Source organism: Xiphophorus maculatus, chromosome 5 (assembly GCF_002775205.1).
Source record: "Xiphophorus maculatus strain JP 163 A chromosome 5, X_maculatus-5.0-male, whole genome shotgun sequence".
Lineage (NCBI taxonomy): Eukaryota > Metazoa > Chordata > Actinopteri > Cyprinodontiformes > Poeciliidae > Xiphophorus > Xiphophorus maculatus.
In genome coordinates this window covers 32,524,547-32,545,885 of record NC_036447.1, presented here as the reverse complement: position 1 = coordinate 32,545,885, position 21,339 = coordinate 32,524,547, and the positions used below count along the sequence as shown (strand labels likewise).

Sequence of the window (21,339 nt, the reverse complement as noted above, 5' to 3'; positions counted from 1 at the left end):
AGTTCCTACGGTGAAACTCAGGATTTACTTCAATAAACCTCACTGTTCATCAGTAAAGCCAAAATCCTTATTTTTTGGGGGGGGGGCTCTGATACAGTAATAGCTTAGACCTCCTGGAGTAAGAGCTTTACCTCCAGGAGAAGTAAGAGCTTCACCATCGGTGGTCATAGTTTCACCCTGGGGATTAAGATCAAGTAACAGCATGGCAACGGCACGGAGCAGCGAGCTGCAGCAACGGTTGTTTTGTTAACAACGGAAAATATGAAAAAACAAAGTGAAAAGGAACAAGGAAGGGACAAAACTGTTAATGAAACATTACTGAGACAAATGGAACGGCTTATTGTACCCACTAAGAAGATTCTCTTACATCAAACAGAAATGAATGACATGAAAGACTTAATGAAACAGAGAGATACAAAGTGTGTCAAGGCAAAAATTAAAGGACGTTGAATGCAGAGAGAAACAGTTGGCGAAACTTAATATGGATCTTGTAACTTAATTATTGTTACCAAGGCGATCAGAGCGCCCTCCTGTGTTAACGGAGAAAATGATAGCCTACCAAAAGGAAGAATTAATAAAAAGAGAAAAAAACTGTTAATTCTTTATGAACAATTGAAAGGGCTCATAAGAGCATCCGGAGAAAGCTTAAAGTCTGACTTATCAGAGCAAGAGTTATGTGCAATAACAGACAATATTGAAAATGCATTGAATGCCATGATGAAATTGTACAGTGAAATAAGAGAACATAGTTCTCCATCTCCTGATCTAAGATGCAAAATGGATTCTTGTGAAGCCCTCAACAAAAGATATTATGAAAATACTAAGTGAACGTATAACAGCTATAGAAGATTTTGATGCAGAAAGAGAAAATCAGCATCTACATCAGCTACTTTCACAAGAGTTCGCCCGCTCCATCTACAATACTGCCTCAATGTCTGGTCCGACATTTCAAGTATTGCAGCCAAAAGGAATTAGCAGCTGCAGAATTAGCTGCAAAGGAAGCAGAATTCAAGATTGTCCAGGAGGAGATCAAACAGAAAGAAAAAATAAGAGAAATGGAGGAGCAGTACAGAAGAGAATTAGAAGTCGGATATTCTGAACTTAAACGTCTAGAGGCAGAAAAGGAAATGATAGCAGCTCATGCAAAATATATGATCTATGACAGAGAAATCAACAGGAATATGGACAATCAGCAAATTGCAGCAGCAAAACATGCCATTCACTCTTGACCACCATGCTGCTTATGCAGCACAAGGAGCCCCTATTGGCTTAACCATGACATTGATGCCACAAAGCAATGTAACAAACCCCACCAATGACAATGAAAATGATTCAAACCCTCAAGTTAATTCTCAAACACCTCTTACAGAGATTTTCCAGCTAGCCCAAGCTATTCAAAATAGCATAGCCATAAACAAAATCCCAGTGCCAATGCTTACAGTTTTCAGTGGAGATCCAATTAGCTATATTGAAAGAAAGGCCACTTTCATTTCACTAGTTGATTGCAAAGCCATATCATCTGCTGATAAGCTTCACCTCCTGAAGAGGTGTCACAGGCCCAGTAAAAACTGTCTCGAAGGAACATTTTACGATGAGGCATATAAGAATGCATGGCAAAGGCTTGACCAATGCTATGGTCAAGCCTTTGTTGTCCAAAGAGCTTTTAAAGACAAATTATCTAAATGGCCTAAAATAGGCTTAAAGGATGCAGAGGGTTTTCAGATTTCTGAAATGCATGTCTTCATGCCATGCCACATGTAAAAGGCCTAGAGATACTAAATGACTGTGAGGAGAATCAAACATTGCTACAGAAAGTTGCAGATTGGCTACAAGCCTGTTTCAATACCCAGGTCACAGATACACTAATGAATGGCAAGGATTTTTCCTCTTTCAGAGAATTTACACAGTTGAAGCAGAGACTGAATGCAACCCAATTACTTCACCATATGCTGTTCACTCGTGCACCTCATCCTATGAGAAAAGAACCACAATGGACCTTAAATTAAACAGATCCACACAAGTTTTCACAACCCAAACCATGGTGCAAAACAGTAAGGAAAGAGTAGACAGCACATTAAAGATGCCCTGCTTGTTTTGCAAAGATGAATAACACCAGCTGTCAAAATGCACAAACTTCTCAAATAAGACCTTGGAGGAGAAGCGCACATATATTAAGGATAATAAACTGTGCTATGGATGCTTGAAAGTGGGACATAATGTTAAGGATTGTTACTATCGCAACACATGTGACATTTGTAAAGGAAGGCGTCCAACTTGTCTACATGATGAGAATTATAAAGCAAAGGAAAGACTTCTCAGCTCTATCAACACAGCTTCAAGCACTCCAGATGAGACCATAGCAGCTACAGCTCTCAATGTTACAAAGGTTGGTCAGTCAAACAGCACATCAATGATTGTTCCTGTATCCACAGTTCAAAACCCATCTAAAGAGCAACAGCAGTACGTGACAGCACATTTGTCAGTAAAGGAGTAAGCAAACGGCTCCAAGCAGATGTTCAACTTGTGAAGCTAACTCTAACTACCATGCTTGGTGTCCACTCTACTGTTAAAAGTAACCGAGTATCAGGACTGTGTGTGAGAGGTTATGACTCAGATATTTGCATCAACCTCACTTCCTCCTACACTAAAGACTTCATACCAGTAAATTATGACAATAACCCACCAGTGAGACCGCAAAAAATTGGCCCCATTTGACAGAAATTGCTGATAAGATCTCACCTCTCCTGAGCTGTGATGTGGGACTCCTTATCGGATTCAACTGTCCCACAACTTTAGCACCAAAAACAAGTTGTACTAGGAGAAGACTACGAGCCATATACAGTTCGCACAGACTTTGGGTGGACCATTGTTGGAGGCTTCACATCATCACTTAGTGTAACAGTGTCAAGGTTGTGTCACAGTAAAAGAATTACCCCCTGTGACTCCCTTGGACTCCACATGGCTAACGTAAAAATAGAACGTATTTTTACAGCACGTAAAAATAACTTTTACGTGCTGTTGTACGTAAAAGTACAACAGCACAAAGTCTGTTGAACAGACACTGTTGAAAGGGCTGTACAGCTTGCACAACACGCCACTGAAATATGCAAACAAGGAGGACTCCGTCTACACAAATTTATCTCAAATAGCATTGCTATTCTACAAAGCATCCCACAATCTGAATATGCAATAAACACAAAAACAAAAAAGTTGACATTCGAAGACATGCCACAGGAAAGGGCCCAACCATTCAGTGGAACATTGAACATGACTGTTTTAGATTTGGCAAAACTTTAAAGGTACAACCATCAACACACCAAAGCATCTTGTCGACTGTTGCAGCCATCTATGATCCCCTTGGTTTCTTGGCACCATATCTGCTAAAAGGAAAAGAAATCCTACAGGAGTTGTGCCAACAAGGTATTAATTGGGATGACCCTTTTCCAGAAGAACTGAAACCAAGGGGGGAGAGCTGGCAACATAATTTTATCAGCCTAAACAAGGTGAACATATCTCGCTGTTACTTTCCAGCTAGGTTTGGTGAGCCTAAAGAGATAGAACTACATCATTTCTCAGATGCAAGTACAACTGGTTATGGACAATGCACCTATTTAAGAGCCATAAACATTAAAGGCATAATTCATTGTTCACTACTGATGGCCAAGGCCCGTGTTTCACCTATCAAGCCGACTACAATAACCAGGCTTGAGCTAACTGCAGCAGTAGTCTCAGTCTCAGTTAGTAACATATCAAAAAATTAACTGCACTATGCTCAGGTGAAAGAGTATGTTTGGACTGATTCAAAGGTAGTTTTGGGCTACATAAACAACGATGTCTGCCTTTTCCATACTTTTGTAGAAAATAGAGTCCAAAGAATTCGCCAGAGTACAAGCCCTCAGCAATGGTTTTATGTGCCATCAGAGGAGGACCCAGTCGATGGTGCATCAAGGGGCAAACCTGTCACTGAGCATCTCTCATCTAACTGGTTCACTGGCCCCTCATTTCTCTGGAAAAGTGACCTTCCTACAACACAGAAAGTAGAGTTGGATTTGTCTATTTAAAATTCCTTTGTAAAACGTAAATGGCAAGTCCGCTAAGTGACCTGCTGTGCGTGGCAGTGCACCACATGCACTGTTGCTTTGCATTGCGTCAGGAATATCGGTGGTCGGGGAAAATGACACAATAAAGCAAAGAATCTGAAAAGGGGACGCAATGTTTGGATATTAATTGAAAACACTACAAAAGGAAGATAACAAGGTCCAAGGGAATCACATTTCACAGGTCAGTAAAAAAGCTTTTATTAAAAGTATAAAAAGTAGGGAGTAGGATAGTTATGCTGTAGCTTAATTTTGACAAACTTAACGTAGCCTACCCATGCTGCGCAGTTCGGTGCGTTTCGGTTCAGTTAGCACAAAAATAAGGCGACCCAAACATCTACTTTGTGAGATTATCAGTTAAGCAGGTCTTTAAATTAGCTAATCAACCACCGCGAGTGTTCAGGCAATTACTTCTTAATGATCGCAAAATAAACATCAAGCCTGATTCCTGTCCGGCTTAATGTTGTCTGTCGGTTGCCATAACAACGGATCTGCGTGACATTAGGCTGACAGAATGGTTTTAAGTTGTTCTCCTCGGTTTCTTTGTCCCTATAGTTCCCGAGGCGTCCCCAGGCCAGCCGAGAGACATAGTCCCTCCAGCGTGTCCTGGGTCTTGCCCGGGGTCTCCTCCCGGTGGGATGTGCCCGGAACACCTCACCAGGGAGGCGTCCAGTAGGCATCCTGACCAGATGCCCGAGCCACCTCAACTGGCTCCTCTCGACATGAAGAAGCAGCGGCTCTACTCCGAGTCCCTCTTGGATGACTGAGCTTCTCACCCTATCTCTAAGGGAGAGCCCAGACACCCTATGGAGAAAACCCATTTCGGCCCCTTGTATCCTGTACAAAAGGTTATCTCTATTGTTAGAGATAACCCCTTGTCCCAGTTGGCGGCTGTGCGATATGGGAGTGTGTCACATACTGGAACACATTCTCGAATAAAATGCGAAATCTACACTTATAAAAGTGTTGATGGGAAAGTGATAGTGAAGGATGAGTTCCTGAGCTTCATTGTTACAAAAATGAGAACTTTGTCTCAGGAGGAAATTGTTTTATTAGCCTCAAACAATTTCTCCTCTGAGTAGATTGAGGCGTCAAAGTGCCAATTGTTTGAATTTTGCACAACCTCGATTCGTTGCATCAAACACAAAGACCCTCAACAGGATGTTAACAACATAAAGGACCGTCTCAGGGTGCTTAACGAGTGTGCTGAAAACATTCCGAGATTTATTTTACACTATCCGGATGTACTTTCACCAGTTGGTTTTAGCAACATGGATGCCTCTGCCCTACTCAGTAGGGTGGAGCAGGTGAGCCTGGACGTGTCTCGCCTAAGGAAGGCCTTGGAAACTCAGGCCACTGTGAATGAGAAGCTGGAAGCGGTAGCGACAGCTCTGGATCGCCGGATGACTGCAATCAAGAACTGTGTGACTTGCCTGGTCAAGCGCACTCGACCAGTGTAGTACGAGCGCATTGCAAGGAAGCGTCACAGGAGCTGAGGACATCTGCTCACCACTCGCAAGTCCAGCTGTGTTGGAAAACTAGACTGGTCAAATTTGACTGAGAAGGACTTGGATGTATATTTAGCTCAGTCTGACATTTTGCTGAGTAATATTGAGCTGCCAAAGAATGCTGTAGCATGTTGTATTAACTGTAAAGACCCATTACATGGTATAGAGTTGTGCAACTTGTATGAAAGTATTGTCAAGTCTCTTTGTGTCTCCAGTAGGGCATTGTATAACACTAAGCTGCACAAAGCAAAACCAGGATGGAATGAACATGTGAAGAAGCTTCATGCTGAGGCCAGGTGGGCCTTTATGGTTTGGGTTGAGGGAGGCAGACAGAAGCATGGTCTTCTTTTTGAGTACAACAGGCAAATGCAAATTTTAAACATGCCCTACGTTTTATAAAAAAAAAATGAGAATACAATGAAGTCTAATATGATTGCAAGAAAAATGTAAAACAACTGCACACATGATTTCTGGAAGGAAATAAAAGATATGAATAATTATAAAACAGGTCTGCCAATTAATATTGATGGCATAAATGGAGCAGAGAAAATTACTCTGATGTGGGAAAAGCATTATTATTTACAATTATTATGAACTATTTAACTGTGTAAAAAGCTCCCCGTTTATCATCAGTATTACTCATGATGAAGACGTGAAAGTTTCAGTTCAAGAAATGTATAATGCATTCATGAGCTTAAAGAACAATAACGCCTGTGATATGGATGAGATGTTTGCAGAGCATTTCGAATTTTCAGGCAGAAAACTCTTTCCTTTGCTTGCTCTGTGTTTTACTGGGTTTTTTAGTCGATGGCATTTTACCCGATTCACTTTTAGCTGATGCCAATTCTACGTGGTCACGTGCGTGGCCGTCTCACAAACACACGCTTCCCGTTAACTAAGTACAGCATAATGGCAGAACTGATACAATTTCTACACCTTGAAGCCTGTCTGCTACACAGTCTTACGTTAGCTAAACAGATCAATATGCAGTGTGTCTGTATCTGACATACACTAAAGATTTTATTTTAGCAGAAAAGGCTTTGGACTAAACTGTTACTCGTGTTAGCCACTCTAGCACCAAGTACAGCTAGTCAATCAACCATCGCTGTGTTCACCTCTTACAGATCAACCACCGCGAGTGTTGATCTGTAAGACGGAAGCGCTGATTAATAATTGAGAAATAAATATCAAGCCTGGAAACTTGATATCGTAACGGACTGAATGTTATGTTTTTAACGTAATCTTTGCTCGTCTTGCGGGGCGCAGGCGATTGCCACGGTAACAGGTGTGCTTAAACTACAAAGAGAGAGAGAGTAAAAAGGTACTAGTGGTTTTGAGTTGATCACCTGTTTGGATTATTTTACCTTTGTTTCCCTTTGATGTGGCTCATTACAGCCGCTGTAGTTTCTAAACGTTGGACTAATTACCTCGTTTGTTTATGAGTATACTGTACATCAGTGGTCCCCAACCCCCGGGTCGCGGACCGGTACCGGTCCATGGACCAATTGGTACCGGGCCAGGGAAGAAACAATTAAATATTTCCGTTTTACGTATTATGTGAGTCTGGAGGAGCTTTTATTTTGAAAATCCTTTTACCGGACTCTCTCGGTTACATCTTGCGCGCCAGCATTGAGCCCACAAACAGCAAAATGAGTAAGAAACATATCAGATGTCTTTGGAAAGTTTCTTTGAGAGCGGAAAAGGCCCAGAGAAGAGACAGGAGAATGGATTTATCCCAGACCGGTAGGTTATTCCCACATTCCAAGCCCGCTCTGCATGATATGGTGACCGGCTCGTTAATGAGGGAATGAAGCCTTCAAACTGCTTCGCCACGCAGAGACCAAGCACCCTGTGCATAAGCAACACTTCGGGTGTCATTGTCTCTCATCACTCCCAGATGGAACCATCTTGTTGCAGAGAAATAAGCTCAGGGCTCCCATTAGTCATTATAGTAAGTTAAAATTTTTGCAAAAGTTAAATGTTCATTTTTGTGGCGCATCTGTATCTTATTTCGAAGGGATATGTAAACGTTACCATAGATAGATAGATAGATAGATAGATAGATAGATAGATAGATAGATAGATAGATAGATAGATAGATAGATAGATAGATAGATAGATAGATAGATAGATAGATAGATAGACAGATAGATAGATAGCATTTATTGTCATTGAACAGAATTCAACGAAATTTCCATTGCAGCTCCCGTGCAAAAGGTCAAATATATACAGTATAAATAAGCAAACACACAATAATAATAATAACAATATATACAACTAAATTAACTAAAGGCACTCAACCACACCAAAGAAGTAGCAGCAGGTCCAATTATGGCAAAGTACAGATGATGTGACAGTGCAAAGTGCAGAACAATATGGCTGTGTGGGGGTGGGGGATATGTATGTGTGACTGCGAGGTTATGATATGTGTGGGAGGGGGGGGCGGCAGGGAGTAATGGCTCTGACGGCTGTGGGGAAGAAACTGTTTCTCAGTCTATTTGTTGTAGTCCGTATATTCCTGTACCGCTTGCCTGATGGCAGCGGCACAAACAGTCTGTGGCCCGGGTGGCTGGAATCCATGGCTATGGATCCAGCTCTCTTCTTGACCCGGTCTGTGTAAATGGAGTCCAGGTCTGGGAGGGGGCATCCCACAATGCCTTGTGCTGTTCTCACCACCCGTGTCAGTTGTTTCCTCTCCAGTGCTGTGCAGCTGCCATACCACACAGTCATGTTGAGGCAGAGGATGCTCTCGATCATCGCCCTGTAAAAGTTCACGAGCAGCCATGAGGAAAGTCCAGCCCGTCTCAGTTTCCTGAGGAAGAAGAGCCTTTGTTGTGCTTTCTTCACCAGGTGGGAGGTGTTTGTGTTCCAGGAGAGGTCAGAAGTGATGTGGAGGCCCAGGAACTTGATGTTGTCCACACATTCCACCACTTCTCCATCTATGAGAAGGGGAGTGTGATCCGTCTTCCTGGGCCTTCTGTAGTCCACAATGACCTCCTTGGTCTTCCCTGTGTTCAGCACCAAGTTGTTGGCTAACACCACTGAGTGAGCTGCAGAATCTCCTCTCTGTAGTGGGTCTCGTTGTTGTCTGAAATGAGACCCACTACTGTTGTGTCGTCCGCGTACTTCACGACTGTGTTGGTGGGGTGGATGGCCACGCAGTCGTGTGTAAACAGGGTGAAGAGAGCTGGGCTGAGCACACAGCCCTGCGGCGTGCCTGTGTTGAGGACCAGTGGGGACGATGTTGAGCCACTTATTCTCACCACCTGAGGCCTGTTGGCGAGGAAGTCTCTGATCCAGTGGCACAGTGAAGCGGGCAGCCCCACCTCGAGTAGCTTCAGCACCAGCTTGTCTGGGATGACGGTGTTAAATGCTGAGCTGAAGTCTACAAATAGCATCCTGACGTAGGTGTTGGGATGCTGCAGATGGGTCAGGGCTGTGTGCAGAGTGATGGAGACAGCATCCTCTGTTGACCGGTTCGTTCTGTAGGCGAACTGAAGGCTGTCCAGGTTTGCGGGGATGAAGTCTCTGATGTACCTCAGAAAAATCCTCTCAAAGCACTTCATGATCACCGGGGTCAGAGCGACGGGTCGGTAATCGTTCAGGCTGGTGATGGACCTCTTCTTCGGTACAGGGATGATGGCCCGACCCGAGTCAGAGTGTTAGGGCAGTGGTCGAGACGAGATGAGATTAGTAGAGCTTGTGAGTTTTAGGTCTGGTTCACACGGCACCATTTAAGGATTGTCGGCCGATTTTATGACTACACATGACACGAGCCGATAAAAATCCTACAGGTTCAGTCGGTTCGTGTGTCCAGCCACACGGCAGGAGCAACACACCACACGAACCGATTCCACTCGCGAACATCCCGATTCCAGAGGAAAATCCAGTAAACCCCCCAACATACCATACATGAATTTAGAATAATCAAACACAGATGATGATGTAGAAGCAGCAGTGATAGTTTGTGGACTCATTTTATACGATAAAAGACGTAACAAATAGAAAAGGTGTTTGATAAAAGACGACGGGAGCAGCCGCTCTATTTGCTGCACTATGATTTTAAGGTGAGTTATGTTTTTTCGTAATTAACATTTTTAACTGAATAAACATAGCCACAAATAATAAACATATATAAAATGACCTTTACATATAGTAATAAACATTTCCACATATCACCTCCGATGTCGACCGGACTCTCAGTTGCCATGTCAACTGTTTGGGATTCCCTCCATTCTTACGCCATCGCGCTTTCTGATTGGCTACCTGTCACATTCAACAGGCTGCGTTCTCGCTCCCAGTCAGGGAAAAAACCCCACAGGCTGCTAAATCGGGCCAAGACAATGTTGAATATGCCTGATTTTAGTTCGGGCATATTCAACACACCACTCACTGCAGGACGTTGTAAGATTGTCGTAAAGGGAAAATCGGGGCAAAAAAAAAAAGGCTTTAGCTGGAACGCCAACATGCAGAAGCATTATCTGACGGTCCCGGGCCGCAGCAAAATTGCCAAGTCTTGACTGGTCCGCGGTAATAAAAAGGTTGGGGACCACTGCTGTACATCATTCACAACAAACATCAAATAGAACAAATATATTTCATAAAATTTTAAACAAATGGCTTCTACTGTGGTAATTATGTGAAATTAAATTAATTAAGATTTGCCTTTACCTTTACAGAGCTCTTTGGTTCCTCCTATCAGTCTGTAGTTTCTCATATTGAGGTCATCAAACCAAATGTCAGATCTACCATAACTGACTGACACCTGCTGGCCTCAGGTTTGCAACCAGCTTGTGACTGAGAAACCAGTAACCTCCTCCCATATGATGGCATGAACTTGTTAGTTCCTCTGTCCATTTAGTAGCTGATATATTGTGAAAATCCGGTAGAAATGATGCACTAATCTAGTCATGTTTACATAGAAACAACGCACCGCGAGGCTTTGGTTGTGAGACTTGCGGTCACGTGGGTCGGTTGTGGGCAGAGCTTGGTAAGGTCCATTGCCACTTTGCCTGAACGCCCGGGTTTGGACCCGCAATGAATTATGGGATATGGTGGCCCTTGAAGGCTACACCAAACCCATCTTTCAAATCTGGAGAAAAGAAGGACACATTTGAAGGCTGCATTTGGAGGAACCTTTGAATTTGGACAGGCCTTGTCGCCACGCTATGACATAAGCTGCCTGTAAATCTGGCCTTCGAAGGATGGAGCCCTTGAGAATTTGGACACTGCTCATCATTCTTCTACCCTTCATCAACAAAAAATTAAAATGAAATTCTTCCCAGTGTAAAAATATTCTGGAAATAGATATTTCTACTGCATGGAGTGTTATATATGACAAACATACATAACACTGTATGTATGCTTGCAATATTCTAAAAATTAACAAGAGATGTTGGTAAAGATAAAAAAATTTATGCCAAGCAATAAAACAACTACATTTCCTATACATTAAAAATGTATTAAAAGAAATTGCAGTTTTCCTGACAATTCAGGTAAAGAGCAATGTAAAACAAAATTTTATCAAAATTCAGATCAAACTGAAAGGTGGCTAAGAGTAACGTATCAGTATAGTATTTCTCAACGCAGACGGTACCGCCCCCCGGGTGGAGTTCAGAGGAAGGCAGGGGCCAATGGCAGTAATATTTACAAAAGGGGGGCGCTGCGATTCCTTCGGGGGGTGTTTGCTCGAAGGTAAACTTTATGCACAACAATACCAGTTTAGACTTTGAGCTACTTGCTAAAAACTGAGATGTGTACATTAAAACATGTATGGCTGCAACTATATTGCTGGTTGCTCTTCTGTTCAGTGTTTCTTTTAGCGTCTTGGCGAAGCTCTGCGGTCCTGCTACTCTTAGCTTCACTGCATCAGTTCAGCGTTACACTGGTTAGTGGCCTTGCTTTGATTCAGTTGTCAGTGGTTAGGTGTCTGGATTTCAAAACTTTTATGTCCTATTGAGGGTTTTTATATATTTTGGCAGTGTTGTGAATATGTCAAAGTAGCAACTTATATTGAAAAATGTTTAAATGTCCATCTGAATGATGCATGCTTCCATGAAAGGACAACGGAATATCGCTCTTATAAACATGTAATTACCAAAATCACAATACCCTCATTGTGTATCCCTCAGAAAAATGAACCTGTTTAATTTTTAAAAAATCCTTCCATGAGTGGAAGTCATTATAATGACAAAAAAGTCATTTTTTGGGATGACTATTTGGGCACCCACAATAGAGGGCATTCATTTTATAGAGTTAACACCGGTGCTGTAAGTGGTCTTGTATGCAGCAGTGCTACCATCGCTTTTAAATCTCACTTAGTTTACTGGGATTTTTTCCATTTTAACAGTAAGAAAGGATAATACTAATCAAAGCAAACTAAATGGAAATGCACGAAGAACAAAATGCAAGAATAAATTAAGAAACTAAAGTAAATACAGAGAAAAAAATCGGTAACACTTTATTTGAAGGGGTGTGCATAAGACTGACATGACACTGTCATAAATCTGACATAGCATCTGTCATGACCATGAAGGAGTCTTTACGAATGTTATGACTGTTGTCATGAAGTGTCTTTTGGTAAATAATGGCACTTTTAATGAAAATGTGCATTAAAAGTTGCATTTACAGTGCAAAAGTATTACAGTAAAAGTATCAACTTAGCATTATTTGGTAAATAATTACATTTTTATGCAAAGCTGCATTAAAATTTACATTAAATTCAATTAAAAGAGTCAATTTTGCATTAAAAGTGTCATTATTTGGGCATGCTGTGGTGGCGTAGGGGATAGCACGACCCACGTTTGGAGGCCTCGAGTCCTCGGCACGGCCGTCGCTGGTTTGATTCCCAGACCCGGCTATATGTGCTGCATGTCTTCCCCCCTCTTCTTCCCCTTTTCCTGTCAGCCTACTTTCATATAAGGGACACTAGAGCCCACAAAAGACCCCCTGGAGGGGAGAAAAAAAAAAGTGTAATTATTTACCAAATGACACTTCGTGACAACAGTCAAACATTCATAAAGACTCCTTCATGTTCATGACAGGTGTTATGTCATGTTTATGACAGTGTAATGCCAGCCTTATGCACAACCCTTCAAATAAAGTGTTACCAATAAACCTACATGGCAAGGCCTTTCGAGCAATAATTAATACAGGGGACTAAATGGCAAGAACAAACAGACACTATTTTTAGATAAAAGATAATACTGTTGAAGTTCAATGAGTTTGTTGATAACACATCTAGTACTAAGAAGAAATGTATTTTACAGATTATAAGAGTAAGGAACTTATCACTTATTTATGTTTTTAAATATATGTTATTTTATATATTCATTTCTTCAATATTATTTTTTATGTCAGTGTTAATGTCATGAGGCTGATAAGTGACTCCATGACACTTTCAATTTGAATCATTAGGATTGGGTTAAGAACCAGCATTGTTCTTTGTAATTTCTATACAGTAAATATATTAATCTATAAATCAATAGACATGTCTATTGAGAAATACACTGCCTGGCCAAAAAAAAAGTCGCCACCAAAAAATGGTCACACTCTCTAATATTTTGTTGGACCACCTTTAGTTTTGATTACAGCCCACATTCGCTGTGGCATTGTTTCAATAAGCTACTGCAGTGTCACAAGATTTATTTCCATCCAGTGTTGCATTAATCTTTCACCAAGATCTTGTACTGATGATGGGAAAGTCTGACCACTGCGCAAAGCCTTCTCCAGCACATCCCAAAGATTCTCAATGGGGTTAAGGTCTGGACTCTGTGGTGGCCAATCCATGTGTGAAAAAGATGTCTCATGCTCCCTGAACCACTCTTTCACAATGTGAGCCTGATGAATCCTGGCATTGTCATCTTGGAATATGCCCGTTCCATTTGGGAAGGCAAAATCCATTGATGGAATAACCTGGTCATTCAGTATATTCAGGTAGTCAGCTGACCTCATTCTTTGGGCACACAATGTTGCTGAACCTAGACCTGACCAACTGCAGCAACCCCAGATCATAGCACTGCCCCCACAGGCTTGTACAGTAGGCACTAGGCATGATGGGTGCATCACTTCACCTGCCTCTCTTCTTACCCTGATACGCCCATCACTCTGGAACAGGGTAAATCTGGACTCATCAGACCACATGACCCTCTTCCATTCCTCCAGAGTCCAATCTTTATGCTCCCTAGCAAACTGAAGCCTTTTTTTCTGGTTAGCCTTACTGATTAGAGGTTTTCTTACGGCTACACAGCTGTTCAATCCCAACCCCTTGAGTTCCCTTCGCATTGTCCATCCATCCATCCATCTTCTTCCGCTTATCCGAGGTCGGGTCGCGGGGGTAGCAGCTTCAGAAGGGAGGCCCAGACTTCCCTCTCCCCATCCACTTCTTCTAGCTCTTCCGGGGGAACCCCGAGGCGTTCCCAGGCCAGCCGAGAGACATAGTCCCTCCAGCGTGTCCTGGGTCTTCCCCTGGGCCTCCTCCCGGTGGGACGTGCCCGGAACACCTCACCAGGGAGGCGTCCAGGAGGCATCCTGACCAGATGCCCGAGCCACCTCAACTGGTTCCTCTCGATGTGAAGGAGCAGCGGCTCTACTCTGAGTCCCTCCCGGATGACTGAGCTTCTCACCCTATCTCTAACGGAGAGCCCAGCCACCCTACGGAGAAAACCCATTTCGGCCGCTTGTATCCGCGATCTCGTTCTTTCGGTCATGACCCAAAGTTCATGACCATAGATGAGGGTGGGAACGTAGATCGACCGGTAAATCGAGAGCTTCGCTTTTTGGCTCAGCTCTCTCTTCACCACGACGGACCGGTACAGCGCCCGCTTGACAGCAGACGCTGCGCCAATCCGCCTGTCGATCTCCCGCTCCCTTCTTCCCTCATTCGTGAACAAGATCCCGAGATACTTGAACTCCTCCAACTGGGGCAGGACACCCCCCTTGACCCGGAGAAGGCACTCTACCCTTTTCCGGCTCAAGACCATGGCCTCAGATTTGGAGGCACTGATCCCCATCCCGGCCGCTTCACACTCGGCTGCGAACCGCTCCAGCGAGAGCTGCAGATCATGACCTGATGAGGCCAGTAGGACCACATCGTCTGCAAAAAGCAGAGACGAGATCCTAAGGCCACCAAATCGGATCCCCTCAACACCTTGGCTGCGCCTAGAAATTCTGTCCATGAAAGTAATGAACAGAATCGGTGACAAAGGGCAGCCCTGGCGGAGTCCAACTCTCACCGGAAACGAGCCCGACTTACTGCCGGCAATGCGGACCAGACTCTGACACCGGTCATACAGGGACCTGACAGCCCGTATCAAAGGGCAAGGTACCCCATACTCCCGGAGAACCCCCCACAGGGCTCCCCGAGGGACACGGTCGAACGCCTTCTCCAAGTCCACAAAACACATGTAGACTGGTTGGGCGAACTCCCATGCACCCTCCAGGACCCTGCCGAGGGTGTAGAGCTGGTCTAGTGTTCCACGACCAGGACGAAAACCACACTGCTCTTCCTGGATCCGAGGTTCGACTATCCGACGGACCCTCCTCTCCAGGACCCCTGAATAGACCTTGCCAGGGAGGCTTAAGAGTGTGACCCCTCTATAATTGGAGCACACCCTCCGGTCCCCCTTTTTGAACAGGGGGACCACCACCCCGGTCTGCCAGTCCAGGGGAACTGCCCCCGATGTCAATGCGATATTGCAGAGTCGCGTCAGCCAACACAACCCTACCACATCCAGAGCCTTAAGGAACTCCGGGCGGATCTCATCCACCCCCGGAGCCTTGCCACCGAGGAGCTTCTCAACCACCTCGGCGATCTCGTCCCCAGAGATTGGAGAGCCCAACCCAGAGTCCCCAGGCTCAGCTTCTTCAATAGAAGGCATGTTGGTGGGATTGAGGAGGTCTTCGAAGTACTCTGCCCACCGGCCCACAACGTCCCGAGTAGTAGTCAGCAGCACACCATCCCCACTATAAACAGTGTTGGTGCCGTACTGCTTCCCCCCCCCCTGAGACGCCGGATGGTGGACCAGAATCGCTTCGAAGCCGTACGGAAGTCTTTCTCCATGGCCTCTCCAAACTCCTCCCACGCCCGAGTTTTTGCCTCAGCAACCACCCGAGCCGCATGCCGCTTCGCCTGCCGGTACCCATCAGCTGCTTCCGGAGTCCCACAGGCCAAAAAGGCCCGGTAGAACTCTTTCTTCAGCCTGACGGCATCCCTCACCGAAGGTGTCCACCAACGGGTACGAGGGTTGCCGCCGCGACAGGCACCGACAACCTTGCGGCCACAGCTCCGACCGGCCGCCTCGACAATGGAGGCACGGAACACAGTCCACTCAGACTCCATGTCCCCCACCTCCCCCGGGACGTGTTCAAAGTTTTGCCGGAGATGGGAGTTAAAGCTCCGTCTCACAGGGGATTCCGCCAGACGTTCCCAGCAGACCCTCACAACACGTTTGGGCCTGCCAGATCTGACCGGCTTCCTCCCCCACCACCGGAGCCAACCCCAACGTACAGGCGCCGAGATGGGGAGCAACAAGTATGCCCACTCCTGCCCGACGCCTCTCACCTTGGGCAACTCCAGAGTGGAAGCATGTCCAGCCCCTCTCAAGGAGGCTGGTTCCAGAACCAGAGCCGTGCGTCGAGGTGAGACCGACTATTTCTAGCCGGAACCTCTCGACCTCACACACTAGCTCCGGCTCCTTCCCCACCAGAGAGGTGACATTCCACGTCCCAAGAGCCAGCTTCTGCAACCGAGGATCGGATCGCCAGGGTCCCCTCCCTCTGCTGCCACCCATCCCACACTGCACCCGACCCCTTTGGCCCCTCTCACAGGTGGTGGGCCCATGGGAGGGGGGACCCATGTTTCCTCTTCGGGCTGAGCCCGGCCGGGCTCCATGGGTTAAAGCCCGGCCACCAGACGCTCGCCATCGTGCCCCCCCTCCAGGCCTGGCTCCAGAGTGGGGCCCCGGTGACCCGCGTCCGGGCGAGGGAATGCCAAGTCCAATGTTTTTATCCATCATTGGGGTCTTCGGGCTGCGCTTTGTCTGGTCCCTCACCTAGGACCTGTCTGCCTTGGGTGACCCTACCAGGGGCATGAAGCCCCAGACAGCATAGCTCCTAGGATCATTGGAGCACTCAAACCCCTCCACCACGATAAGGTGGCAGCCCAAGGAGAGGCCTTGGGCTGCCAGGGTAGGGTTGTGCGTGTGGAAATGCTTTTGCGTTCACAATTAAACACTCCTGAGTTCTGCTGTTGTTTTTCTTCGATTTGATTTGACCAAACGTTTAAGTAATCGCCGATCACGATCATTCAGGATTTTTTTCCAACCACATTTCTTCCTGGAAGACGATGGTTCCCCACCATCTTTCCAGTTTTTAATGATGCGTTGGCCAGTTCTTAACCCAATTCTAGTAGTTTCTGCAATCTCCCTAGATGTTTTCTCTGCTTGATGCATGCCAATGATTTGACCCTTCTTAAACAGATTAATGTCTTTTCCACGACCACAGGATGTGTCTTTTGCCATGGTTGTTTAAGAAATGAAGAGTTACTCATTGCATCAGCTGGGGTTAAATAACTTGTTGCCAGCTGAAAGATAATCGCCTATGCAGTACTTATCCAATAGGAGGCTTGTACCTATTTGCTTAGTTAAATCCAGGTGGCGATTTTTTTTTTGGCCAGGCAGTGTATCATCCATGTTTCTGCCCCATATTTGTATGCCATTAAAAGGATCTGGAACATTTGTTCGTACAGCACTGGTTTGCACAGTAAATGCCACGTGGGTGAAATTTTTGGATATGTCCCATTCTCCTGAAGGCAGCACAGAGCACAGTATCACCAGAAACTGACAGAAACACTGAAGAGAAGAGTTATGATTAATGTAGCTGCAGTTCTACCCATGTTTTAATATTGCAGAGCACAGTCTTTTTGCAATGTTTCAAAGTTTAAGCTGGTATTGCTGTACATCTTTTTATCTGGCCAATTTGTGCAAGGTTTAAACACCTTCAGAAAATGGCACAGAACAAGATTTTTTTTTCCACTCAGATTGGCTGCTGATAGGCCTGTCGCAATAAAAAATAAATCAATTAATTACATAATAAATAAAAAATTATTGACCTCATTTTAATTTATCGGCTTTATCATTTCTTCGTGCCTTTTTCTCTTTCTATTGATGACACTGAATGAAAAAAGGCTCAACTCCGGTGAGCTCCACTGATCCCTTCCTCATTTCCTTAGCGTAAGGGAGGAGTGAACTATTGCATCAGGTAGTCGGATATGCCAGTCTTTTCTATCTAAATTTAATGATTATTGAAGGGCAATATAGCATACAGACTTCATAATCCGTACCATTTTGGCTGAATGTAGTTTTTATTTCCACTTTGGTTTTATGTTGTGTTTAGTTTTGATTCAAGTGCATTTTTTGTTAACGATGACAGAGTCCACTTTATTTTTGCTTTTGGTTGTTTTATTTTGTTTACCAGTTTCAACGTTAAGTGTTCTTTTGAAAATAAAGTGCATTTATTTTTGGCAGCATATGCTTGCATTATTATGTTGTTACCATTACATAAGTTTAAAATGTTCTTCAAACAATATTATTGGTTACTGCAATAATTTTTGAGACAATTAATCGCTCAGTAAAATTTGTTATTGTGACAGGCCAACTGATAGCCCTACCGATTAAGTTAAATGTTCAGTCCATTTTTCTTGCACACCTTTAAAAAGGATTTCTATTCACATGGCTTTTTTGTTCCTTGGAAACTAATAATTCAGTAATGTGTTTCTTTTTAAGGATTTTTGATGAAAAATACAGAAACAAAAATCAAGACAGCAACAATAAATATAGTAATATTAATCATAAAATATTATTCAGTGCAAGTAGCCTACATCTTATTTGGTGGTAAGCAACCTGGACAATGGATAGGGGGGCGCTGGCCCAAAAAAGGTTGAGAAACACTGTGTTAGTAAAATTTCAGGAAAATGCAAAATTAAAAATATCTTCAATTTACTTTTGAACACCAAACTAGGCAGGATTGTTGTGAATTTCAGTTCTTCTCATCCTAAAGAAAATGTGTGTTCTACCTGGAGACATTTTCCGTTATCCTGCGATTCCTCTTTCCCTTATTGTTTCCCATTGCTGTTCCACTCTCTGGATTCAGAGCCTTGTTTTTCTGCTCTTTAGCTTCTTCTGCAAACTGGATTTGTAAAAAGACATTTTAAATGAGCTAATGAATTCCTGAAGCATCTGGAATTGATGCCTGAAGCAGAGCCATTAATTCTAGATGCTGCAACAGAGGTTACAGCATCTGTAACAGATGGTTCATACTTGGACCTATGCAACCTTACCTCCAACTCAGAAATGTCCCTTTTCTCAGAGTCGATCTTCTCTGTGTAGCACTCGCTGCAGCTCCTCTCCACAGGGCTGCAGAGTAACAAACCGGGTCTGGGTCCTGGAGCCAGTGTGACGTCCTCAGGGAACCTAGCAGCTATTTCCACAGGAAACATAACTGCTGCTGACGTACTGTGCTCCATGTTGCCCTGGAAGTTCTCTGGAAAGTGGGCGGGCATCTTTTTCTCTGGCTCGCTGATGAATGCTGGGTGGTTGTCGTTGCAGGAGTCCGGAGTGAGGCTGTCTGGCGTCAGGTCCTCGTGTTCTTCGTCCATGGCAGCAGCAGCAGCAGCAGCGGCTGAGCTGGGCTTATGTTTGGTGTAATAAAGCGACACCTTATGCTTCTTCTGTGGTTGGAAGGTAGTGGTTGAGCCTTTCTTTGAGGACTGAGACCGAGGGGGCGGGCTGTTGGCCACAGCTGAAGAGCCCCGGCCCTTTCCTTTATCAGATGTGTGACAGGTGTCTATGTAGGTCTTACAACTGCCTTTAGATTTACTGTACACACACATACAAAGATGACAGTTATTTTTAGCATTTCAATCCAAACCTTAGAGCATAAAACCAATGTATTTGACTGGACATACTTCACTCCATTGGAGGTGATGTTATTGACAGAGCTGTTCTCCTGGGATAGGACAGAGTTGTGGTTGCTCCGGATGCTCGGGGTAGAGAACTCTCTGAGGATGTACTGAGCCTGATGGAAGGCCATCAAACACACACCCACCAAGGAGAAGCTGCAAAAATAGAGACTCAGCAAATATTTACTCCTTCCTCCTTCTAGTAAAACAATATTTATGCAAGCCATCCTGATCAAAATCCTACCACTCCCCTACTGATCAGAGGAAGTATGATCAAGTATCTGCTGACAGTCTGATAAAGTCAATACTAGTATCTTTAAGACACATTGCCTACATTAAAATTACTAAACTGGAACAATTTCATGATTTGTGTCTAAAGATCTCTGACTGAACTTGACACTACAGCTGCAGTCTGTTTTCATATGCTAGGCTAATGCTTCAAACATAGCTTTGCTCTGGATGCTGTAAAATTTGATGGGTAGTGTTGCACCTGCTCTCTCATGTGAACACCTATCTAGAGATATTTGAACACAGTGAGCAGAGTAGGACACAGGTTTCTATTTCTACCCTTATTGGGACTTTGTATTTAATTCCATTTATTTACTAACTACATTAAATATCTGACCCAACACAAACCATTTACTAGTCTGCTCCTAACCCTAAGATTAACCAAATTATATTTCACAGATTACTTCTAAACCTGACCCTTAACTCTGAACAAGTGGGCCCACCATGTCATACTGGGCTTTGGCGGACACAGATTGGAAGCTGTAGCAGCTGTAGTAGTCTCTCTTTTTGACTGCAGCAAACCTTCCCAGGAACCAGAGTAGTTAACTAGGCCCATTACTTACCAACCTATATTTTCCACCTCATTTACTGCAATTAGAAACAAAATCTCAGAAGAAAAAAAAGTCTCTTTCTGGGAGGTAGTTTATTTAACAGGAACTAGCTGATGACCTTTTGTGGATGGAGAATGCTTGAGTTGATGGAATTATTAGCATTTATGATTCAGTTGTTTCCAATTTAAAAAAATAAACGTAACTACAACATCACAAAACATTAAAAGAAGTGAAGTGAAGGAAAGCAGCGTTGCTCTGCGTGTGTATCTGGGACACATCAAACAGGCTTTAATCATTAGAATAACTAACGTATTTATCTGACTTGGAAATATTTATAATTTTGTTCCAGAGATAATGCTAATGAAATAATCAGTGTTCGGCACGTATTTTTATCCCGAAGATAGGCCTCTCTCCTCTCACTTTCAAAGCATGAAAAATAAACTCTGCTTAAGCAAAATCCTTTCAATGTTTGTTCCAGTTTGCGGTGAGTTTATTTAGATTATATAGAGTAATTTTTGTCAGTAAAAAATGTTACTGCTGCAAATCAGAGCATTTTATATTGTTGACAGAAGGCTCTCTAAGAAAAAGCTGAAGTGAACTAAACTTTTAAGAGTGAAAAACATTTATATCGATGGAAAAAATAGGTTATTTAGATGAGCAAAATAATGTGCTCAACTTAGAATGGAGTTCTGCAAGCTGTGCAGAAACACAAAGTGACTTAATAAATATGCACACTTAACATGGAGTAACATATACAGCAGAGCAACAAAAGTATCTGAAGCTAAAGTTTAATCAGGGACTTCGATGCTGGTCATTTAAAAGTTGAGGGACGATGCTGGCGATAGTGATAGGAGTTTGTCCCTCAACTGGAAGGTGACTGACTGCATGAAGTGGGAAGGAGTTTGAGATCCTCTGGGCTTGATAAAGCTCTATACAAG

At 43.9% G+C, this 21,339-nt stretch overlaps 1 protein-coding gene across 3 annotated transcripts in view; it reads right to left on the bottom strand.

Moving 5' to 3' along the window:
* The window catches only part of tmem131l (transmembrane 131 like), an 88,392-nt gene that overhangs the window by 6,441 nt on the left and 60,612 nt on the right, over window positions 1-21,339 (bottom strand). For all 3 annotated transcript variants that reach the window (XM_023334619.1, XM_023334618.1, XM_023334617.1), the window contains exons 24-26: window positions 19,569-19,718; window positions 18,942-19,479; window positions 18,678-18,790 (exon numbers count right to left, since the gene is read on the bottom strand). In XM_023334619.1, coding sequence (XP_023190387.1) covers window positions 18,678-18,790; window positions 18,942-19,479; window positions 19,569-19,718 — 801 coding nt within the window. The remainder of the gene's footprint in view (window positions 1-18,677; window positions 18,791-18,941; window positions 19,480-19,568; window positions 19,719-21,339) is intronic.